The sequence below is a fragment of the Phyllostomus hastatus genome, unplaced genomic scaffold (genome assembly GCF_019186645.2).
Source record: "Phyllostomus hastatus isolate PE091 unplaced genomic scaffold, TTU_PhHast_1.1 phas_contig_348, whole genome shotgun sequence".
In the NCBI taxonomy this organism is placed as follows: Eukaryota; Metazoa; Chordata; class Mammalia; order Chiroptera; family Phyllostomidae; genus Phyllostomus; species Phyllostomus hastatus.
Window position 1 is genome coordinate 8,977,803 of NW_025333860.1, and position 25,969 is coordinate 9,003,771.

The 25,969-nt window shown below is 39.5% G+C and overlaps 1 protein-coding gene across 5 annotated transcripts in view; it reads left to right on the forward strand.

Annotated features, from left to right (window-relative positions):
• The window catches only part of AKAP6 (A-kinase anchoring protein 6), a 480,213-nt gene that overhangs the window by 244,622 nt on the left and 209,622 nt on the right, over positions 1 to 25,969 (forward strand). For 4 of the 5 annotated variants that reach the window (XM_045841111.1, XM_045841112.1, XM_045841110.1 and 1 more), the window contains exons 6-7: positions 9,545 to 9,641; positions 10,763 to 10,929. In XM_045841111.1, the coding sequence (XP_045697067.1) occupies positions 9,545 to 9,641; positions 10,763 to 10,929 (264 nt within the window). The remainder of the gene's footprint in view (positions 1 to 9,544; positions 9,642 to 10,762; positions 10,930 to 25,969) is intronic. The other variant, XM_045841114.1, reaches the window with a different exon arrangement.

Genomic DNA, 25,969 nt, shown 5'->3' on the forward strand with positions numbered 1-25,969 from the left:
AAGGAAGACCCCTATTGTTGGCCTCTCAGCCCATGCTCCCTCTTCCCTGAATCTCAGACAGTAACTTCTGGGTTTTGGTGCCTCCTGTGGGCAGGCCTGTGCAGGGCAGTGACTCAAAACCGAGGAGAACCTGGGCTCTACACTTGGGGCCTTCAGAGAGCCTTGACAGTACATGTCACTTGTCACCTGAAAATGCCATGTAGTACCATTTAACCATTTATTACATAGATCATTTGGAAAATAGGGAAAATGAATTTAAAAGTTCATAATGACTTTTTGTTTAGGCCAACTCATTGCCAGACACTGCTTCAATGCTTTACAATCATAATCTCTAATTCTTACAGCAACCTAGAAGTTAGCTGGCATTATTTTGGTTTTATGTTTCAGGAAGCTGAAGCACTGAGAATGCATGCTGTAGACCAGACTATGTTAACTCCAAGTCCTACTCTGCACAACTGAAGTCAACAATTTGTTGTGTTTCCCCACAGCCTTCTTTTTTACACACTGGGACTACTCATTTACACAGTTATAATTTTATCAGAGATACAATTGTGAATCTTCATTTTTTGGCTTGTAATGTATTCTATGTATTTTCTGTGATTTTATAGTCTTCATTTTACTGGCTACCTGTCAATCAAGTTTTAGTAAACAAAGAACTGTGTAATAAAAATCTCTCAACTGTTGGCACATATGGCATTTGGAAGGTGTATTTTATATCTTGAGAACTGTCTGACCATCCTCTATGGATGGTGTTGGGAAAAGAGAAACTGCCAGGTGCCACTCGGGCAGCGGGGGATCTCGGCTTCCCCCGCCTGCCCTAGGGCCCTCTGGGCCTGCAGGATGGTGCAGGGCACAGCTCGGAGTGGGGCCTCAGGCAGTCTGAGGCAGGCAGCAGGTGACTTTTCAGTCCTCTGCTTTTCTGACTGAGCATATGTTCTTCCTCCTACCCTTGTAAAAAAGCAAGTTTTCATTTTCTTAGGATAGTAAAAAATCTTTTGTGTGGAGAAAAAGTGTCATCAAATGCCTTATTCATCAGCATATATACTATCTCTTTAAAATGACAGTGGGAGTAAAAGTTCATCAGTTCAATATGTCTTTCACATTTGGAGACTCCTGACTAATAACCTCTGGTATTTATCATCAGAACAGCCAAAGAACTAAATTCTGGCACATGCTGCTCTCACACACTGAGAAAAACTTAAAAAGACAGAAGATTTTCTCCATTTTTCCTTCTTTCATTCATTTAGAAGAAAAAGCATATCTTTTTTTAATTAAAAAAAATATGAGCATGCAGAAACATCTGGCCTGCATTACCATAGCAGCCTCTTAAATGGCCTCCTTGTCTCCAATCTACCCTTTTAAAATCAACTCTACACAACAGCCAGAAAGATTATTCTAGAAAACAGAACTGTACCACTCACTCATATTGTTGAATCTTAAAAAAAAGATTATGTATTGATTTCTGAGAGGGTGAGAGAGAGAGACAGAGAGAGACAGAGAGAGAGACATTGATTTGCTATTCTGTTCCTCTTATTTATGTATTCATTGGTTGATTCTTATATGTGCCCTGACTGGGGATTGAACCCACAACCTTGGCATATTAGGCTGATGCTCTAACTAACTGAGCTACCCAGCCAAGGCTCATTGCATCTCCTTTCATGACTCTTTGATTTATATATCCATAGCTCCCACATGCCCTGCTCACACCCTGTCCCAGTCACCAACTGCTGGTTGTACTCTGATTCCTGCTGCAGTAAAGGCTGTCTCCAGGCCTGTGTACAAATCAGTCCTTTTCCCACAAGCTTCCTGCCAGGATCTGCAGAACTGGCTTCCTACTTGGGCTCCCACAGCACCTACCCAGCACTTATCACACTCATGTGGAATATAGCCCACAGTCTTGTTTTCACTTGGCCAGCATGATACTTAATTTTTTTTAAAGCCTCATCAGACAGAGCATATCATTGTTCAGTTTGCTTAAGGCCCCACTGCTCTCTATTATACACCAAACCCTAATTACACATTTACTCTATGCAGGGTCCTATGAGGCTACTTGATCTGTTATTTTACCCAGTAGACTATACACTAGCTGCAATGCCAAGGTTTTATATAAACTTTTGTATCTGTAGGCCTGGCAGAGACTGCTCAATAAATATCTATTATATTAATTTATGCTTTAAAAAAAGGTTTAAAAAGACACAATAACTCCTTTTAGCCTTTATGTTCACAAATGTCATGAAACTCAGGGACCTCAGCGGACCTGGCAGATACTAGCAGCATTCCGTGGGAATGACTGAAGTCTGTGTTCGTGACATAACGCTGCTGAAACTGCACCACTCTGGACCGTCAGCCTCTGAACGTGATTATGGTCTTTCCCACTATTTCCTATACCTAGACATCTATTCTTATGATCTCTCATGAGTATTATTCTTCAAATTTGTCATAGTTTTGTCTATCAAGGCATTTCTTTCTTTCATTTCATTTCATATCCACATGACCTCTACACTCCCATCAAACTGGGCTCTTCAGAAATTTGAATGGAATAGGATTAGATACAATATTTTATTTGCTTTGTAAGGTTTGATCACAATTGGAGAACAATCAGTGTGCCTACTCCAATTTCGATCCTGCCAAGGAGTAATGTACGTGGATCTGTATGAGCTGGTGAGGCTAGAGGGTGCAGTAATGGAAATATCAATTGGCCAGGCACAGCTAACGTAGTCCTTTGTCTCAGTCACGGTATTTTCCATTCCTAAGTTATTCTCTTCTAAACGTTTACTCACATGCTACCTTAAAGACACTAAAAGAGCTGTGGTGTCCAACAGCTTATGCATGTTTATGGAATTCCACATCATCAGTGACGTAGGCCTGTGGTTCCTGTCCATGGCAGTGTCGTTGCTGTAAACTAAATCTCCAGAAACTGGCCTGAATTCAGGAAGTGCCATGGGTGTTTCAGAGGGACTGCATGCTATAAGGCATTGTTGAGGAAATGTTAGCACAAGAATGGAAATATTTCCAAGTATCAAGTTCAAGGAAAATAAAAAGAAAACCTTTTTGTCTAAGTTCCTTCCCTAGGGAAGAGGTAGAAGTAGAATGGGGAGAGCTTATTACAGAATGCTCTAGCAACCAGGAATTTCATTGACAATTTTGTTAATGTGTCTGCTTGGCTGCCTTCTCAGAGGCCCATTGTGAATACCTTAGTTGGTATCATTAATGGTTAATGAGTGCACCCAAAAATCAAGCAATATTGTACCATTTGGACAATAATTATATTAAAGGGTTCTTTTCTACAGCATCAAGCTTATCAGCTTATCTTTTTCCTAATAATAAATACCTAATCATTTCCAATTTCCTAATCAAATGCTGTCATATCATCCTAAGGCAGAACCAGATCCACCTGCATCAATTCTATACTCTTGGTTTCAATTTTGTCAAATTATCCAGCCTACTCACAGGTACCCTCAGGCTCTGTTCTGCTCTGAAACATAGCCTGATGCATCTCTTTGGAAGCTCATGGTTACCCTCCATTCAGCACAGATCTGTTGTAAGTAAACAGATCAAAGAGAGCACTAGGCTAAATTTACAGTTATGAGGAAACATCCAAAATAGGTTTCTTTCTGAATTTTGGCACCATAGCAGTGATTTTCCATAGCACCACAGCCATGGCACACTGGTATGCTGCAAGACTTTTTAAAACATGCAGTACCTGTCTGTTCAGTCAGGGGCATTGACCTCTTTTCCCTTAGATTGTCAGATCACAAAATGACAACCACTAGCACAATGATAGATAGCTGTCTCTTGTGAATGAATCAAAGTTGTACCTATTTTTTGTCAAATCAGCAACAAATATATATTTTGTATGTACCACAGGACTTTAGTAATTAGTTTATGTGTGCCCCGAGATGACAGAGGTTGAAGATCACTGCACTGTAGGGTTGATCTCAAGTGTTTTCCTTTTCCCTGAAACACACAGGCACCTCCTTATGCATGGCATTACTTCAGAGTTGAAGATTTCCACTGCAGTGACAAAAAGTAGGTGCAGCCATGTTTTGGCTATACAAAAGTAGATATTTAATTTTTCATAGATATTATGTTGTATGGATTGATTGGCCAGAAGCATCAGGCTCCCCATACTTGGCCATATTTTATTTTCTTCAACCAAATACCTGTAACTGAAAGAGGAAAATACAAGAAATAGTGAACAACCCTTGGGGAAACCTAATGCTCTCTCTTTCTGTCATATTTGCCTGAAACTTAGCTATTTCCTACGCCTCTAGTCAGGTGAATTTTGGAATCAGTTTTTTTTTCAGTCAAAATTCTTATTTTTCAAAGCTCTCCTTCATTTGTAGCTTCTTTTGACTTTTGATGCTCTGCTTTTCCTTCCAAGCTTTAAAAAGATCGCCTTTGTCCACTAAGAAAAGCAGAGCCCAGACTTACCACTGCACATCCAAGATGACTAAGGGTGTACTTCCTTCTCCTGGTAGCACATGCAGATGCTGTTTGGTGTCAGAGGCGATGCTATATATGTCCTCAATTGCTATTACCTGACACAGTGTCAAGATTAGGCACAATACATGGTTTATAAATAAATGAGTGAATGAGAAATACCAGATTTCACAATTTATGGTTCTTTAACTTCTTTTTTAATCCAAATTGAATTTTAACTGTGATTGTATCATCTCAAACTTCTTGAAAAATTCTTTTTTTAGTACTTTTTATTGATTATGCTATTATAGTTTTCCTGCCTTTGTCCCCCCTCCACCCTGTCCCCCCAGCCCTCCAGCTCCCCCCCATTCCTTAGCTCATGTCCATGGGTTGTATGTATAAGTTCTTTTTATTAAAATATATTTTCTTGATTATGCTATTACAGTTATCCCATTACCACCCCCCTTCATTCCCCTCCACCCTGGACACCCTCTCCCACTCACATTACCCCCCTTTAGTTCATGTCCATGTGTCATAAGTTCTTTAGCTTCTACATTTCCCATACTATTCTTGCCCTCCCCCTGTCTATTTTCTACCTACCATCTATGCTACTTATTCTCTGTACCTTTTCCCCCTCCATCTGCCTCCCACTCCCCTGTTGCTAACCCTCCATGTAATCTCCATTTCTGTGGTTTTGTTCCTGTTCTAGTTGTTTGCTTAGTTTGTGTTTTTGTTTTAAGTGTGGTTGTTAATAATTGTGAGTTTTCTGTCATTTTACTATACATATTTTTTATCTTCTTTTTCTAAGATAAGTCCCTTTAACATTTCATAAAATAAGGGCTTGGTGATGATGAACTCCTTTAATTTGACCTTATCTGAGAAGCACTTTATTTCCCCTTCCATTCTAAATGAAAGTTTTGCTGGATAGAGTATTCTTGGATGTAGGTCCTTGCCTTTCATGACTTGGAAGACTTCTTTCCAGCCCATTCTTGCCTGTAAGGTCTTTTGAGAAATCAGCTGACAGTCTGATGGGAACTCCTTTGTAGGTTACTGCCTCCTTATCTCTTGCTGCTTCTAGGATTCTCTCCTTCATTTTAATCTTGGGTAATGTAATTATGATGTGCCTTGGTGTGTTCCTCCTTGGATCCAAATTCTTTGGGACTCTCTGAGCTTCCTGGACTTCCTGGAAGTCTATTTCCTTTACCAGAATGGGGGAGTTCTCCTTTATTATTTGTTCAAATAAGTTTTCCACCTGTTGCTCTTCCTCTTCTCCTTCTGGTACCCCTATAATTCAGATGTTGCAACATTTCAAGATGTTCTGGAGGTTCCTAAGCCTCTCCTCATTTTTTTTGAATTCTTATTTCTTCATTCATTTTGGATTGTATGTTGTTTTCTTCCTTCTGGTCCACTCCATTGATGTGAGACCCAGCTTTCTTTCCATCACTACTGGTTCCCTGTGCATTTTTCTTCATTTCACTTATTGTAGCCCTCATTTTTTCATCTAATTTTAACCAATTCTGTGAGCATCTTGATTACCAGTGTTTTGATCCGTGCATCTGATAGGTTGGCTATCCTTCGGTTGCTTAAAAGTATTGATTCTGGGGCTTTCATTTGTTCTTCTGTTTGAACCATTTATTTTTGTCTTGTCACACCTGTTATACTGAGGGGTGGAGCCTTAGGTGTTCACCAGGGTGGGTCAACCCAGTCTCTGGTTTGTGACGCTGTATGTGGGGGCGGGGTCCGAGAGGGAACAATGGTGCTTGCTCCGCTCTCCCTCAGACTTCAGTCCCTTCCGCCACTTCTCACAAGCAAACTGGGCCTTTCTGGTGCTAATTCCCGTGTGGGTGGGCTGTGCATCCAGTGGGTCTTTCTAATGACCTCTCCTGTGAGGTTGGGAGTCTCTCCCTGCACCTCAAACCCAACAGGTGTTTCCAATCAGTGCCCTGAGGCTCTATTTCCCAGCACTGAGACCCTGGGACCCTGGGACCACCTGGTCAGCCAGCCGCCTTGTGTGCAGTGCCCGGCTTCACAATTGCCACCTCACTGGGTCCACCTGCTGCCATCCTGTGCACCCAGGATGCCTTATGCTCATCCAAACGCTCTTTGTTCTGCGATCCTTCTCTGCCCGGCTGCCCGACTCCACCTCTCCTACTGGTCTGGATGAACGTGTCTATTTTAACTCCTTGGTTGTCTGACTACAGTTCAATTTTTCTATCAGTTCTGGTTGTTATTCTGTTTCTAAATTGTTGTTGTCCCTATCTTGGTTTTGCAAGGAGGTACAGTGTGTCTACCTATGCCTCCATCTTGGCCAGAAGTTGTACATATAAGTTCTTTGAGTCCTCTGTATCCTATACCATTTTTATCTGTCCCCGTCTATTTTATGCCTACCAATTATGCTTCTTCTTCTCTGTACCCTTTCCCCCCTACCTCTCCCTTCCCCCTCCCCACTGAAATCCCTCCTCATGATGTCCATTTCTCTGATTCTGTTCCTGTTCTGGTTGTTTGCTTAGTTTTTGTTTTCATTGTTTTTCTTTTCTTTTAGGTTCATTTGTTGACAGTTGTGAGTTTGTTGTCATTTTACTGTTCATATTTTTTATTTTCCTTTTTTTAGATAAGTTCCTTTAACATTTCATATAATAAGGGCTTGGTGATGATGAACTCCTTTTACATGACCTTATCTGAGAAGCACTTTATCTGCCCTTCCATCCTAAATAATAGCTTTGCTGGATAGAGTAATCTTGGACATAGGTTATTGCCTTTCATGACTTTGAGTACTTCTTTCCAGCCCTTTCTTGTCTTTAAGGTTTCTCTTGAGAAATCAGCTGATAGTGTTATGGGAACTCCTTTGTGGGTTACTGTCTCCTTTTCTCTTGCTGCTTTTAAGATTCTCTTCTTATCTTTAATCTTGGCTAATGTAATTATGATGTTGTGCCTTGGTGTGTTCCTCCTTGGGTCCAACTTCTTTGGGACTCTGTGAGCTTTCTGGGCTTCCTGGAAGTCTATTTCCTTTGCCAGATTGGGGAAGTTTTCCTTCATTATTTGTTCAAATAAGTTTTTAATTTCTTGGTATTTCTCTTCTCCTTCTGGCACCCCTATAATTTGGATATTGGAACATTTCATGTTGTCCCAAAGGTTTCTAAGACTCTTCACTTTTTGGAATTCTTGTTTCTTCATACTGTTCCAGTTGGATGTTCATTTTTTCCTTTTATTCCAAATCATTGCTTTGACTCCTAGTTTCTTTCCTGTCACTGTTAGTTCCCTGAACATTCTGCTTTATTTAACTTTGGGTATCCTTCATTTGTTTTTTCATTTTTTGACCAAGGTCAATCAGATCTGTGAGCATCTTGATTGCCAGGGCTTTAAATTCTCCATCAGATAGGTTGGCTATTTCCTCATCACTTTCTGAGGTTTTGCTCTGTTCTTTCATTTGGGCCATATTTCTTTGTCTTGGTGCACCTGGTAAGTTGTAGGGGTGCAGGGTCTTGGGTATTCACCTGGGCAGGGCAACCCTCTTTGCTGTGCTTCAGTGCTACCTGTGGGGGAGGGGCCAGACAGGGAACAGTGCAGCTCACCTGCTCATCTGTAGTGCACTTTCCAACAGACTCTTGTGTGAGACTGGGGGTTTCTCCCACCATGGCAACTGCTGTAGTCCACTGTCAACTCTGAGTCTCAGTTTCCCCCTAAGTCAGTCCCATCTGCACAGCCAGCAGCCTCGCCAGCCCAGTCTGCTGCCTTACCGGTCTAGTCCTGGATAATTTTTTCTTTAATTCCTTGGTTGTTGGAGTTCCATGCAGTTTGATTTTCTGGTGCTTTTGGTTGTTTATTGATTTTAGATTGGTTGTTATCCTCCTTTTGGTTGTAGGAGGAAGCAAAGGGTTTCTACCTACCCCTCCACCCTGGCCAGACAAAGATTCTTAATACTATGGCTCAGTGGGTTTAGTGAGAGCAAAATATGTTGTATATTTTGGAGCCCTATGACAGAGAAGCCAAAATTTGGCATGTACAATTTCAGAATTCATACTGTTTCCAGTTAGTCAAGTGAAGGAATGGATTTTTATCCTGAAGCCTAACCGTTGGTTGAATAGATTGGTTACTATGATCACTCTCAATCACACCTCTGTCTTGTGGTTGGAAAACCTTATAACACATTTCAGATATGAAAAAATATTTGGAAAACCATACGCATTTCTTGAAATATTGAAATGGAAACCTTCACCTTCAGAGAGTGCTACTGATACAGTTCAACAGATGGCCACTGTCCCTGCAAACACTTGTCAAACAGTTTACATGTGACATGAGTTGGAGATAAATGTGAAACTGGCTGTTCTTTCAAGTTGGTAGCCAAGTATAGGAGTAAAACAGAAGACAATATGAGATGTTCTACAACAGAAGCATGTATAAAGAGCAGAGGTAACGGGGGGGGTTAATTAACTCCATGCAAGGCATTAAGGAAGGCTTCTGAAAGAAACATCAGCCATGACAGCAGGTTTTGTTTTTTGGATGACTATAATGAATGAAAAATGCCCCTGATATGCTTGATTTATTCATTTATAAAGCAATGGCACATTGTAAGAAATAAAATTTTAAAATCAAAGATTTGAAATGTGTTTGATTCCTCAATATATCACCTAAATCCATCTTGATATTCTATGGTTTGCATGGTATCTGAAAAATAGAGCTGAATATCTACTATATTAATGGATTTATATATGTGCACAGAAGGCTAATATAATTTATGCTGCCAATTTTTTATGGTTTATAAATAGTGCTATCACTATCATTTTTAAAAAGTAAGGAAAAGAGCTCATATGTGCTGGTAGAAATTCAGTGTATTTTATAGACTACTGCTACTCTTGATATAGCCTACGGGATGTGACTTTTCATAAAAACCTAATGAACTTCTAGATTTGTCAGCTGCTTCCAAACAGATGTACTCTGCTAATCTAATGGAAACATTTTGAGCCCATATCCCAAATATCAATAGCTTTTAGTACTGCAAATTAGTTTGTCTATTGAGTAAATTGGACTCTGCAGTTCTTGATAAAAAGTAGCAAGTAATTTTGTATGGATATTTTATGTAAACTGCCTCGCCAGGATTTGATGCTCATATTTTTCCTTGCAGAGTTTCAAGTTGAATGTAGACAGTCATTGTGCTCTCAAGGAAGCTGTGGAGGAGGAAGGACACCAGCTTCTTGAGCTTATTGCATCTCACAAAGCAGGTAAATCCTCCTGAAATATTGCAAATCTTTATGTCTCCAGACTATTAAGAATGAAGAAGCGTTGCTGTAAATTACTGCATATATTCACCTCCTTATGTATTATTAATATTTACATTATCAGATTGACCTTCAAGATTTATAAATGTTTCATATACTGCATACAATGCCGTGATACTTATAAGATGAAATACTGCCTCCAAATGGTCTGCTCATTTTATTTGGGGCTTGCTGTTCACCAGAGTTTCAATTGAAATCACATTCCTGAAAACTTCACATTGACATGCTTTTTGATGTAGGTGCTCTGGAAATAACATTAAGATAATGACTGAGAATTGTTCATATAGTTATAATGCATATGCGTTAGGGTACTTATAGATATTACAGATAGAGGGCTGGCATTCTAGAAAGATCCGATTATTTCCCTGCCACTTCACACACGTGAACACTGTGCATGTTTTTTGCTGGTCATTGTACTAGCAGAGTTTTGGCCTTATACCAGTTTTTACCCCAGTTTTAATGTATTTATGAGGAACAGATTATAAATAAAAAATAGTTTTGTCATTTGGTTATAGTTATCCCGGTAGTAAAAGACCATAAGACAGGATGAATTACAATTTGGCTCTGGCTTTGAGCTTACACAGCTAAATAAGAAAAGAGCAGCATTAATCGGATGTGCTAATGCTAAAGACTGCTGTCTTAATTATGGCTCATTTACCATATTTCTCATCAGATTAACTTTACCTAGCTCCATACATCTTTCTGATCATTTTTAAGTCTCCACACAGATACACATAGGAACTTTTATTTGGAATGTGCACCTTCAGTTAATAATTTTTACATATTATGATTTTTGTCCCACATGCATTTTTTTAGTCAATATACTGAATCCAAGTTAATTTCCAGCCATTAATCTATGTGGTTATACCAATTTTGTGTCCTTATGCTTTATGTCAAGTCAAAAATTCCCAGTGTCTATTTTGAGTGAAAATGCTAATATGGCAGGTGATGGTAATGGTCATTTACAATTATTTTTATTGTTTGAAATAACCATCTGATCTACTAAATAATAATGGCACAGATGCAGTCAAGGCTGTAACTTGTGCTTTGCCCTTTTTCTGGAGAAGGACTAAAGGACATGCTGCGGATGATCGCAAGTCAATGGAAGGAGCTGCAGAGGCAAATCAAACGGCAGCACAGCTGGATTCTCCGAGCTCTGGACACCATCAAAGCCGAGATCCTGGCTACTGATGTGTCTGCGGAGGATGAGGAAGGGACTCGAAGCCCCAAGGTACGTGGCTTGAAGTTTGCCTTATTTCCTCTTACTCCTGTCTTTTTTTTTGAACTAGGTACCACTGAAGTTTTCTTTGTACCCCCAAGGCTTTTGTTTTCTAGTGAGTAAACTTTATCTATCTATCTATCTATCATCTATCTATCTACCACAAATTTAAATGGCTTAGCTTGAAACAATAAAAAAAGCCTACAATGGTTCAGTTTTTCTAGGAACAGGTCTTTTTGTGAAAAGTGACAGGGTAGGAGGGGGACAATACTTTAGCACTAGGAGAAAGAGGGACATAAAACATTTAGTAAACAAAACATAAAGCATCTTAAACATGAATAATCAGAATGATTTTAAATTGTTTTGTTGCAACTATAAATCACTATAATCAGTGCAATCACTCAGCTCTGACATCCATTAGCCGCTTGGTTACAGCAAATTAACAAAGAAGAGAGAAAGTGATTCATTATCTCATTCCTGTTAATGACTATCAGATGCATTGCCTAATTAGGGGATGGTCATTGTAGTGGGAAGAAGGTCATATGCTTTGCAACAAATCTTTTTGCTCTGAGTGTAAGTTCTCCATAATGGCACATGCGCCGAATACGACAAGTACTTTAAAAATGAGTATTGACATGTTTTGCTTTTCCATTTTAGATTTATGAAATAACCCTTAAAGCATATGTGGTTAAACTTTAAATGAGGTACCTTTTGATACAGTGTTCTAAAGGTATCTTTAGACTTAAGATGTGGAAAATAACTAGTAATTTGATATTTTCTTGTAATTTCTCTCTTCTCTTGTATTTTTTTGGTGAGAGTAAATGCAGAAAACCACTCTCATAATAGACACAGCATCAGAACATATTGTAACATGGGAGAAACAGATTTACGAGTTCAGGGTTTTATTTCTGGCATGGACAAAGCAATTAATTAAATCATCATCAGGTCACAGTTATTCAGCATCCATGTGGGTTGGCCTTGTGCTAAATGTGTGCACAGCAAGTTAAACAAACCCTTTCCCCGCCGGACTCACATCCTTCAGTGTAGGCACAGGAGAAACGCAACTGCCCTGCAGTGGTGAGGCCATTGTCCAGGGAAATGCTCACATAGTTTATAGCTTTGGAACCTCAAACAACAACCTTTAACTTGTTTGTTGGAAACAGGGGACAGAATGTTGAGCTTGGTTCCACTTAAAGAAGGTTCCATGGAGGAGGCCACGTTTCAGGAAATACTTGGAGGAAGGAAACAGGTGGCTTAGCACATGAGCACATAGCTTTAGGAAGTGACGATGAGAGGACTAAAGCTGGAACTAATAACATGGGGTGGAGAGCATGGTCAGCAGACCTCTCAGGGCAGAAGCAGAGCTCTTTCAAGGAGTTGACTTCAGGGAGGAGTTGACTGGACATGATACTTTGACTGTGGCAGTGGTGATGGGAAAGGACACCCAACTCAGTGGTGTTTTACTTATTAAACAAAAATATGCCGAGTGCTTACTTTTTAAAAGCTATCCTGTATTGGATGCATTCTGCATGCCAGCCACTGTTCTACAGCACTTCTGTGTATTCTTTATTTAATTCTCACAACAAACCTGTAAGATAGTACTTTCATAATCCCCAGTGGAGAAACTAGAGACCCAGAGAAGTTAAGTAACTTGCCTAAGATCACACAGGTACTAAGTAGCAGAGCTAGGATTTGAATGGGAACCCTTTGGCTCCAGAACCCATTTTCCTCACCACCTGGAGCACTGCCTCTTGCTGGCACTGCTTAGCGCAGGGTGTGGTGATGGGCAATTAGCCTCATGGAGCTTGTGGTGAAGTGAGGAGACAGACTTAAATCTAATAGTCATGCCTTTATAGACTGTGCTGTGCTGTGAAAGAAAAGGGAGCGACCAGAAGTTGGGCTGGGGGAAGTGATTTGGATGAGGACATGAAGGAGGCTTCTTCCAGGAAGCAGCAGTCTACATGTGCAGGCCAGTGTCACTGGAGAGAGGGAGGACCATGCAAGGTCAGCCAAGGGGAAGGGCTTTGGCAGGAAATGACATCATTGATTTGCAGTGAAGAAACCTTTCTGACTGTGGTCTGGAGCTTGGAGGGGGTGCAGTGGGGAGGTGCCAAAGTGGAACTGTGGAGATGGTGCAATCATCTAAATTAATAAAAGGCCTATGTTGAAAATGAGCAGCTCTGCTCACCAGGGCCGATTTGGATCTGACACTTTGAAATCAGGTGATGTTGCAGTGAGGTACTGAGATGGAATAAAGACAATAACCCAATGAGGAGAAAGTATGTGTTATGGAAAGAGACACAATATCAGCATTTCTCAGAAAGAGGGCTCCCTGCCCATGTCCTGCCTCAGATGCCTCAGAGCCTCCTGGGTGGAGGCCCAGCATCTGCATTCCACGAGCTCCCAGGAAGCCGCTGTCACAGGATCTGAGAAGACCTTTTCCTTCATGGGCACATTATTCTCCCACCACCTGGATTTTCACATAGCATGAAAGAGATGAGAATTTAAATATTAAGAGGAAAAATAAATACATCCAATTCCTAATGATTTGGGTGCTAGACAAACAACAGCAAGGAAAAACCTCTGTTTGAATTGTCCCCATTGTGAAAATATCTTCCTTGAATCACGTCAGGTTACAAAGACTAACTTGTGGTTTTCCTATTACCGTATTTTTCGAACCATGAGACGCACCCAGGCTTTAGAGGAGGAAAATAGGGGAAAAAATTTGAAGCAAAAAATGTGGTAAAATATTTAATAACATAAATAACATAATATTTCACCAATGTAAATGTAAACATAACTCAACAGCAGCATTAACAAACATTATCCCTCCCAAATTTGGAGGAGGGGTGGGCGGAAAGTGCATCATAGTCCAAAAACCACGGTAATAGCATTTCCAGTCCAAAGCATTTCCTCACCCACTGTGTACACAGTACATCTAGAAGCAGCTATGAGGAGCCATTTTTTAGGTATCTGCAGGTGTGCGACCTGAAGGAGGTGCTGGGAATTTAAGATTTAATGTGGCAGAGCCAGCAAAAGCCCAGGCCTTCCACCTCCCAGCCAGTTTTTTCTTCCCCAGATTGGGCTGAATTTTCTCTGCACAAACGAACTCATTCAGAGTTGAGGGAGAAGGTGAAATCAATTTTATGACAAAGAAAATGTATTTCTAAGTTTAAGTTTAAGAAACTATGGAAAAATCAGAATGATCATTCTTTTTATTTGTTTAATTTTTATGAACTACTTCCCTTAGTCCCTTAGGCAAACACAAAGAATAATAGGAGAAGCTCAGACTCTGAAGTCAGACTGCTGAGTCCAACCCCTGACACTTACTAGCTATGTGTTTGTGGGAAAGTGACTCGATTCTCTGTGCCTCAGGTTCCCCATTTGTAAAACGGAAGCAATGCTAATATCTACCTCAAAGGCTTGCAATGTAGATTAAGGAGCTGATGTTTCCAAAGGGCTTAGAACAGTGCCCGACACGTAGTAAGTCCGAGGTAAATGTACAAGGCTTCACATTCTAGTTGTGGAGACAACAGGCAAATAATTATAATATGACCTAATAAATGCTCCAATAGAGATAGGTACAAAGGTCTATGAGTATGCAGAGAAGGATATAGCAACCTGATTTGGGGACATCAAGGAAACATTAACAGTAAGTACAGTTGATGTTTTAAATGGTAGTGGGGTGGGTAGGGAGTTATTTTTGCCAGAATGAACATAATGGTCAGTGAGAAGAGCAAATAAAAGATCTGGACATGTAAAAATGTGTTTTGCCTGAAACCTGGGATCCTGTGGATGATGTTTAGTCTGGCTTGCCACAATCTACACCAAGGCTTACAATGGGACAAAAAGTGCCCTTAATGATCAGTGATTTGAGCGATTCCTCCTATGTCTCTGACTGACACTAGCCAAGCCAGAGTGAGATCACTATACAGACTATATCTAACACATACTGTATAAACAGAAATTTTTCTTGCCATATTCCACTAAAATAGAGCAAACCAAAATGGGTTACCCTGAACTTCTCCAAGACTCAAAGCTGGATTTGACTTGGTGTCTATCACAGCAGTCCTGCCTCCACGACTGACCTTGCACAGGTCCTGTACGAGCTGCACCAGGAAATGCACCTCCAAGCATGGCAGTTATGATCATCTATTTCATCTTCAACCTAAAAGGGGCACTCAAATTAAAGCACAATAGAAAATAACTCTAGAATTCTTCTTAGGGTTACTTCAGAAGCTACTGGGAACTTGAGAAGCATAATAGAAAATCTGAGGAATATATCTAGGGGGTATTTTTCTTTTTTACCTTGTTTGAGGGACTGAAGAAAAGGACTTGGTCTTAGAAATCTTGTAAAGAAGGAAGACAGGAGGAAATTCAAAGAATTTCCTGGGAACTTCTCCCCCAGGACTCGGCAGCATACCTTATTTGTTGTATTTTATTTTTTAAAAAAGTGTTTCCCCGGCACTGTGAGATCTTTTATACATGGAAATAGAGAACAGAATCCACCAATTCTAGAAATAGAGCTTCAGCACTCACATCTAAGAACTGAAAATATACTGTAGTTACACATTTTCTTTTAGATTGGTGAAAATTTATTACCTTAAACTAGGTTGTCATTATGTTAAATTTTGAATATGTATAGATGGAGGGATTTCAAAACTCAGTAAATATTTAACTCCTAACAAAGGCTACGTCCTTTTTTTGACCTTCAAGGCAAGACCCTAAAATCCTGAAAGCAAGAAGCTTTCTTAAATTTTGCACATTGCCTTCTTTATAATGTTCTGCTCCTTCAGAGCTTTACTTTCACCTGTACAGTGCGTCATCATTCCAGACACCTTAGGATCAAGGCTGGGACTTCCCCATGTGACATCACTGGAAGCACACAACAGTGGTGCCCTCGCCCTCTTTAAAGAGACAGATACATTTCTAAAAGCAAGAATATTCAAACATTATATTGTGAATTCAGAAAACTTTACAGCTACTAGAAGAGTGACTTAGCCCGGGTTCTAGTCAACATCTTCATTTCCTCAGTGAAAGGAGACAGAGGGTTAGCTGGTTTGAGCTCTAGGGTTGTGCTTTTTTATTTTTTTTAATCTGCCTTCTTTGAGGTTCTTAGATTGAAGTTCTCATCCCTTTGGAAATGGACATCAGACTCTGAAGGTCATCAATGTTATCTGTTCACCAGCAGTACAAAAGAGAGCTTAAGGACATTCCTTAAACATGTTTGCTCAGCCCTACAAACGGCAGTTCTGGATGTTGGCTGACAAGGAATGCCTGCATGCCTCTGACTTGGGTGTGGCCGACCACTTGGCCTTTCTTGCGATGTCAGGGAGGGCAAGTCTAGTGTTAACGTGCATTTTTGTTTCTTTGTTTACCAGGCACCCAAGCCATAACCCAGTTTTTTATGCTGAAGAGTGAGGGGTAATTTTCTTTGAGAGAGAGAAAGATGCTGATTTGCAGAGTACCTTTCAGATGAAGTTTTATTATATAGTGTCCCTGGGATAATAGTACAGCTGGATATTATGGAACTTGATTCTGATTCTTCCAAGGCTTTGGTGAGACAAAGCATTGTCTCTGCATTCTTTTCTTCATTGGCTCAAAAGCTAATGTAATTAGCATGTTCCTTAATATAGGATATTCAGAAACAGCATTAAGGTAATGCATGGGACTTATATTTGTGTTGCTGGTCTCCCATACATTGATACATATATGTGTAAAAAACTACTTGAGATACTTTATTCTCCTCATGTTAAAAAAAAGAAAGCACAAGTATATGTTGTCAAAGGAACCAGAAGTGATACAATAAGATTAAATTATGCCTAACACAGTAGAAAGACAACAGGCAAAGGTCTGGGCATTATTTATCGAGTGGTGACAGAGAGCTCAGCCCAGTGCTGGGCCAGACATGAGGGAAGACATGCTTTTCTGCCCAGTGGTCTTATCATCTCAGTGTAAGCACACAATGTAACATCTTGTCTAATGTAGAGTGGGCTATCTTAGATCTAGAATAATAGATCACCTAAGATTCAGATCATCTTAATTAGGATGTTGGCAGATTGAAATGGAATGGGGTTCTTGATGCAAGCAAATGAGTAGTAAAAGCATTACCGATTCTGCCTCTTCTGTACAGAGCTCTTTCTGAAAGGCAGTTTCTGAGCCAGGCCCTTCCCGCTGAACTGTACGAGCTTAGTCCTGATATGCAGTACCTAGGGAGAGCCCTTTCTTCAACTGTGGATTCTTCAGTAGTCCTTTTTTTTTTGTTATCAGAAGGGCAGCTTTTCTTCAAAAGTGGTTTTGAAAGACAGAAACAAAAGTGAGTTATTTCTCTGAAGATCAGTTGTGGTTACTAAATTTGTGATGGAATGGAATGAAAAATAGTTTCTCTACTCTCCTTGAGACACTTAAATTTGCATATTATCAGATGTATGGATGAATCCAAGACAAGGAATTGTTTTAATAGTCTGCCACTCTAATTAGGTGACCAAAAAATGATTGCAATGATAAAAATATTACTAGGTCAAAGGACACTTAATGGTCAGCCCTATCATGGTCCACATGATTTATAAGGTCATAGCTTACCTTGAATTTTCACACAATTCTTCCATTGCTGGTGGCCTTGAGGGTGGGTAGACATATTTGGCTTAGCAAGAATCTGGGAGTGAAATTCTTTGGTGTCTCTAATCAACACAGGGAATTGACCTTAGTAGATATGTAGTCTATTTTTTTCCTTATTTAGTCAAAGAGTGCCTAACCTCTGAATCTATACTACCTAGAGTTGCAAAGTTGCATGGTTTTGGATGCAAAGTTACATTTTATGGAAAGCAGTCCTCTTTTATTAGAACTCACATTTTGTAACTTAGCCTGATCTATATTAAAGGTAATATACAGTAAACACATTAGAGGGACTTTTAATATACAGTGGAGGTCAACATTTAAAAAAAATATCTGTAAGTGTTTAAGCACAAAATGGAAGGCCAGATACAGACTTGCTTCTGAAAAAGACTGAATTTAATAAGTAAATTTTTGAAAGCGTGAAACAATTACCTCACTGTGTGATTTACACTTTTTCTCTGGAATGTGTTGTTTCTGGCAGGGGAGTGGGCTGAGTTAGACAGAGCCCTGCTAAAGGGATTACTTTGCTCTGGCTCTCGTGTTTATCAAGTCACCGAGGACCTCTTATAAAACAGCAGCTTTCGAATGTACACACAACTGCGCTCGATACGCTGCATGCTCCAAATGCTTGTTTAACTGTTCTTACGCCCACAGTATCTCTCCCATCCAGTGAGGTCAAAAAGCATTGAGATGTCCACATTCTGCTTTTTCCTTTTTAGTTGGAATGTAGCCATTTATGTGGTTCAGATGGTAACAGAGATGGAGATATTTTTAATGTACTGCGGTGCTCTTTGACACCAGGACTCACAGAACATTCCCAGGGTTACCTCCTACTGCGCCTAAATGAAGGTTGATATTTCTCAGGAAACATTAACTAGATTGGCGGTCCTGCTGAGCCAGAGCACAGGGACCCATCTCACTGCAGTTTCCAGGCCTTTTTGCATGGGGTTGGGGTGGTGGCGTCTCCTTGTTATACAGCCAATCCTTGGACTATGTGTGTATGAACTGTGCAGGCTCATTTACATGCTGATTTTTTCAATAAATACGTTTAGTTCTATAAATGTGTTTTCTCTTCCTTATGGTTTTCTTAATAACAGTTTATTTTCTCTAGCTTACTTCACTGTAAAGATACAGTAGGTAGTGAATATAATATACAAAATGTATGTTAATTGTCTATGTTATTAGTAAGGCTTCTGGTCAACAGTAGACTATTTCTAGTTAAGGTTTGGGGGAGACAAAAGGTATACATAGATTTTTGACTGAGGGGATGGGAAACACACCCCAAGTTGTTTGAGGGTCAACTGTACTTACTTGTCCTTCAGAAGCTAACACTCGTTTAGTGTTGCCCACCATGGGGCTAAGCAAGGCCATAGATTTTGCTGAATAAGAAAGGGGAGAGGTAAAAAAAGAACCCTAAAGCAAGAGTGTAAGACAAAGGAAAGGAAAGAAGTAAAAAAAAAAAAAAAAAGAAGAAGGATCAGAGTGAGAAAGATAAAAGAAGGAAATACATGTCCAGTGAAGCTAACTGTCCAAATCTGTTTCATGAACATTAGTGCTTTCATATCTCTCTCTTATTCTTTTCTTTCTCTCCCTCTGGTATCAAAGCCAGAAAAAACTTTCCCCACTCTTTTTGGTCATGTTAGATATTATTGTATGACCCTTTGTATGTTGTGTGTGTGTGTATGTTTATAACATACTCTATTGATGAGGTTAGCATTTAGACCAGGCTTACTATGGTCTAAGTTTGTGTCAAGCTTTGTGCCTGGATTGTCTCATTCATTCTTCTCAATAATACTAGCAGTCATAGCTCCTGTCATCATTTTCACTTTACTGATGGAAAAACTTGGGCTCCAAACACATGCGTGACACTCAGGCAAACTCAGGGTCTGTTTAAAAACTTTACTTGACAGAGTATAGGCCAAACTCCTCTCTCTGTCATTGACTCCACCGGCCTAGTCAAGATTCATGTCACTGTTTCTTTTCCTAAATGATCTAGTTAATTCCTCATCTTCCAAATTCATTTTCCCTTTCTTTTCTCTTAGCTTTTGCACAGGGCTTTTCCCATTCTCTCTATCTATACTGGTCTTATCTATCTTAAAAGCAACAAATATTGAATATACAACTACATCGTGATTTCATAGCTCTGGAGAGAATACTGTAACTCTCCTTGCTCACTGCCCAGGAGGGGAGACAGCTATATACATACATAATTCTAAATTGAGGGAGACTGTGTGATAAATATTATAATATGGCACTTAAGAGATAGGGATATTAGGGGAGGAGACATTATTTCAATCTGATGGAGTCTGGGAAAGCTTCTCCCACCCCCAAGAGTAGATGGATTTTGTGGAAGTCTCTAATAAATTGTTCACAGGAAGATATGAGAGGGACAGCATCCCAGGTGGAGGAAATGACATAGAAGGATGGAAAAGGGGAACTATGAGAAACATGTGTTTATGGGAAAGGTAAGGATATGGTGGAAAATAAAGTCTGAAAAGCTTTGAGCTATATGCTGGAGAGCTCTGTATATCAGCCAAAGAGTTTGTTTTACAAGTGTGCCATGAGCGTTTTTAATGATTAGATGTGGCCATAGAAAGCAGATGGCAAAAATAGGATGAGAGAGGAGGAACTGACAATGAATTTGGAAACGAGTACAATTACTAAAGGCAGCAAAAGTAAAGCAGTGGCTGTGATAATAGAGAGAGAAAAAGGAGCAATATTATAGAAGAAGATATATTGGGATTTGTTATCTAGGGAGTGGGGGACTGGGGGAAGAGTTAATGATGACTCAGAGGAATGGAACCTGAACAGTTAGGTGAATAGCGTTACCATTAATTGAGGTTGGACACATTTTGATAAGGAGCAGTTTTGAAAATGGAGGACAGTGACCTTGGTGTCCAAAAGTATAGGCAAGTGTGAGAACAGTGATTTAGGGATAGAGAAGCCTGAAAATCATCTCTATGCAGTTGTGTGCACTGCTCAGTTGAAAATGCAGCCTGAAGCTTCTTGCAGTGGGGATCAATGCTAACGATACAGGTTTGGCATTCCAAATAGAAATAATACCTGTAGACTTGGAAGTTGATTTTGACAAGAAAGGACTATTGTGTGAGAATAAAGGAAAGTTTTGATAGAACCTTGAGGAATGCTTGGAATAACTCAGAGCAAAGATGTCATATGAAAATTGGGGCTTAAGTGGGAATCTACATGCTCAACAGTGAAGCTCCCAGCCCTGTATCCCAGAGTGCTGGCAGCCAGGGGACAAGAGAGGTGCAGGTCAAAGGAACTTTTCATGGCATAGGACGGCCTTAGCATGTTTATAGGATATAGAATAGGAATAGGAATAGAAAAGAATGGACCCTTAAAAAGAGACCATTGAAGAAGATAGTTTCAAGAAGGATGCGAAAAAAGATGAATTAGCACAATGATTCAGAAGAGGGAGAGGAAGTGAATCAAGCGGAGCTGTGAGTTTCAGGAAGGGAGGATATAACTTATGAGATAAAAGAGAAAGAAGGACTACTGGGTGGTAAGCAAAATAGTAAAGGGAAGAAAGCCAAATGATTTAGAATGAAGGAAAATTCACTGTAATTACTCAGTGGGGCAATTATTTGAATAGAAGGGGGGTTGAGGGTGAGGAAGGACTGGAGAACAAGAGTGGGATTTGAATCCCACCCTCTCAATAAAAATTTCTTACAATTTTCAGGCCTAAGTGATTGCTACACCTTCTAAATTCTATTGCACTTACTATTTGTATCACACATTTGGTGGTTAATCACACACAGCCTCGTGGCACCCCTTCCACTGATATCTTGGATGCCCATTTAAGTACACAGTGAGCACGGAAGGGGGCCACATTCATGACTCCCCAGGACAGCAGCCACAGCCCACACCTTCTTGTCTGATGGGCTTTAAACATTCTTTGAGCTAAAAATATTTTTATTTAATTTTATAATTAAATTGATATATAACATTGATGGTTGCTTTATAATATTATTATTATTAAAGCTAGAGACAGAACTTCACTTTATCTTCTCATCCTCCATGACATTTTGTCTTAGCTGTGTAAATAATGGCACAATCCTGTTCTACCCTCTACTCTTTTTTTCTCCAATTCTCTCCCATTTTCTTTGCCTCACAATTTTTAAAAGAGCCATTTCAACTATTCTCCCCAAATAACTAGCAATTTATACTATAAAAAGGAGAAATGTGATTTTATTATTATTTTTGTACTTCCTTGAGTCAGGTCTGTTGATTAACTATTTTAACAGATTGTTAGATTTTTAAAAAGTCTTTATGTAAGCAGACTTGCTGAAAGAATATACTCTGAATTGCTACTTTGAAAAAGAGTAAAAGCATCTGACGTGACTTAGCAGCTGACCAGCACACTGCTTGATGAAATTTGTAGTCTTTGCTCTAAAGTTCTCTAACAAAATTAAGTGAGCCTGAACCTGAGACGGTAAAGGTCTCTAAATTGACATAAATTCACTGGGCAGAACTGAATCATACCACTATTTGAATCTAACACAGTCTAATCTCTGACATATTATATTTGGCGCACTGTAATCTGTGTACATATATACATTATTCTAGTAATTGATGAATGTGGTTTACTTAATATAATATAGTTTATATAATACCAGCCCTTTGTAGGAAATACAGGTTTGGGCAGCTCTGCTCAGCAAAATGGCCTGAACCACTTCTCTGGAATAGTCTCCACAGAACACACACTTAAGTGTTTTTCCAAACTTGCTCAGTCAAATTTACTTCCCTGCTGTCATTCATTTGATGCCTCTTTTGACTGTCATTAGCTAGATGGGGAAATATTGAATTTCACTGGATAATTTCATCTGGCTTAAACCACTAAAATCAATAATTTTTTGTTGGGAATTTTTGGTCTAGTTGTGAGACCAGAAAGAAATTAGCAGCTTCATCAATATATTTATACCTCAGTATTTATCTATACCTCCTGAAGTTTATCCATACTTTGAGGGGTATGCATTTTAAATTAATAGGAATTTTGAAAAATGCCTTCTTGTCTCAGCTCTTTTCTTTTCAGCCCCTCATGGCCAAAGCTTTTCTTTCTTTTTTTGCTGAAAGTAAACAAATAAGCACATGATATAAACTCCTGATGCTGATGCTAAGCAGGCTCAACATTATCAGTGATCTTGACTATTGCAGAGTGATGCCAACCAGCTTAATGTGTGACAACATTTCCCATTATTCAAGCCTTCAGGAGGTTCCAGAACCTGGGCTTCTTTACACTGATTTCCTTTCCTGATCACACATTGTTTCTCCTCCTCACAAACCCTTCTAAGAATTACATATTTATAAAATGGCAGTTTCTGGGCCCCTCTACCACTCTCATAAGTGAAGTTCTCATCATGATGTGTTTTTTCTCAAGTAAATTAGACTAATTTGACTCAAAAGAAAACAAGTTATTAAATTGTGCTATTAATTTTTCTTACATTTTAGAATGAAATGAAATAATCTAATTTCCTAATAAGTAGAAAGTTTGTAACTATTACTGTTATCTAGTAATTGAGAATTTCCCCTTTCTTTGGTTAAAGTCTAAGAGCTATTAACTGTCTAATGTAGGACAAAAGCAAGAGTGATGTGAACAAAGATATCACTGGATAAAGGTGAACTTGGTGTTCAGAGTGTTTTTCTTCCATTGTAATTACCTTTGCATTTTACCCAATTGTATAGTAGTTTTCAGTCGTATTCCTGTTTCAGACCTTTGACAATAGCATTTTCTATCATTGTGTGCAGATCCCTATAGTCTCAGTTGTACACAAAAAGCTTAATGACTATTCTTCATTGACTAATATACAAAAGGAAAATTGGGTAAAAGAGTTTGAAGATAGAACCTTTGAAAATCCTGTACTTTAAGCAGGTGTTGTTTCACAACAGCTTCTTTCAATGAATACCTCGAAATAGAAGCTTTTGTTTTGTGTACTTTTCCTAGACAATCATTAGTTCTCTTTCTTCCCATAAATGGTAAAAGTGAATATTAGAAAGTATAATACCCTGGCTGGTGTGGCTCAGTGGATTGAGTGCTGGCCCGCAAATCAAAGGGTTGCCAGTTCAATTCCCAGTCAGGGCACATGCCTGGGTTACAGGACAGGTCCCCAGTAGGGGCCGCTCAAGAGGCAACCACACATGGATGTTTCCCTCTCTATCTCCCTCTCTTCCCCTCTCTCTTCAAATAAATAAATACACTTTTAAAAAAAAGAAAGTGTAGGCACACTTCTCATAATAGAGAAGTGGGTTGAGGATATTCTACTAATGATATAATCATCAACAGCAGCATCAAACAGTGGTTATTAAGCTTATTTGCAGGCCTGTGGGCCACCTAACCAATAGCCATTTCCTCCTCTTTCCTAACAGAATAATCTATTTTTGTCTACATACCTACCTTCTTTCATGCTATGTAGTTCAGGTGAGGTAGACTCTATTCCCTAGCCCATGGAGTGAATCACACAGTTAGTGAATCACAGTTAGAATCAAACTACCATGAGCCCCCACCCCCCTCTATGTTAATGATTGGTTCAGGCACAGCCAATTGATGCACTTCTGACCATAAGATATGAATGAAGTTTCTCGCTTTGAAAAGGTTTTCTTTCTTATAGAAAAAGACAAACAGAAGGAAAAGTTCCCTTTCAAATTCTGGGTACTTTCACAAGGAGGTGAGGCTGAACTGTGATAGCCATTTTGTCTCTATGAACAGAGCTAGGTCGAGGTCAAAGCTTATATGCCAAGGATGACAGAGGGGAAAGATGTATGTGTATTCTTTGTATCATTGAACAGTCAAGTTAACTAAACCTTCAGCATTTTAAATAACTTTCTTCTTTGCTTAGCCTTATTCTATTAGTGGATTTGGGATTTTCTGTTATAGGAGACACACACATCCTAAGCAACAAATTCACTGTTATAGGGAATTATTATAGGGAGTATTATACAATTTAAATCTTTCTCTATCTGTCACATCTCAAAATACTTTCTTTTACTGTGTTGCCCCTGCTGCTAAGCTGTCATTTTTTTAACCTGTTATTCTTCGACTTATTGCTACATGGTGCCTTTGGCCACAGTCACTGTACTGAAATTATTCTCATCAGTGTTCACTTATGACTTCTCTGAGCCTCAGATCACTAATCTGTTAGTAAAACACTTGATCCTCATTGGTGGTTTTAATTCAAAAAATTGTTAGCCTGTACCTGTTTTCAAACCAAATGTTACTAGTAGCCCCTACATGTAAAACAAAGAAAAATAAAATTTCTTGGTCGACTCAGAACCTGGAAGCTTCGTCCCCTGCATACTGCCACCTGGGTCTTCCCTAGGGCTCCCTGTGCCCGACCTCTGCAGAGTTTGCAGGGCCACAGGACACAGTTTAACACTAGCCTTCCAAGTTGGCATTCCTGTCAGTGCCTCTCCTGCCTCTTTTTCACTTGCACAGTAATTACTACCCAGAATGCTTCGTTGGTTTTCCATCACCTACTGATAAAGTTCCTTTCTCTCGAGTTTTGTTCCTCTGAGTCTCTTTTGTCTTCATTTACTACAGTCATATGGGGCTACTTCTAGTCTCCCAAACTGACCAGTTTGTCCTTTTTTCTATGCTCTTGTCATTTTGCTCTTTATGTCTTTGCCTTTTCCCACCTGTTCAGTCCTTTTAACTCACACCCAGTACCCATCTGAGTCAAATGAATCTGAATTTTCTCAATGTTCCTATATCACATTCTCTTTCTGAATTTTGATTGAAGATATTCTTCAGGTCGTATGTTCTTTAATGGTGGGGAAACTACAAGGGGAAGGACCCCCCAAAAAACCCACAGTGGAATTATCTTCTGGAGGGTGAGCCCTTATAGTACAGGCTTCTCCCACTAGGTGAGTGTTCTAGGAACCCATTCTGTATCAGTGCACCAGCTGGTGTCGCTGTGAGAGGCTGCATTCTGCATCAGTGAATTTTTTTGAAGACTCTTTCAACATGTTTGCCCAGTTCACAATGGGTGATTTATGAGCACAACTGCCCACACCACACTGAGTGTTCAGCAGCTTTTGACCAAAAACAGCATGACCAGCATGCCCTGCCATTCCTATTTACTCGATCTCACCCCAAGTGACTTTTTTTTTTTGTTTCCCTGGATAAAAAAAGTCCTCAAAGGGAAACATTTTGCTAATGTGGAAGACATGAAACAAAAATGAATTTTTCACTGTTTTGAGCAGTGGAAAAACATTTCAATAGGTGTATTGCATCAAATGCAGAGTACTTTGAAGGTGGCTAAAGTTTAAACATGTGAGAATAAATACACAATTTTTTATAAATAAAATCCAGGTGTTTTTGGGTCCTCCCTCATATTTCTTGTTCATTGTTCTGTACACAGCAGTGCTCAGTTTATATCTCTCAAATATTACTCTCAAGAAAATGCTTCTTAATGAACAATAA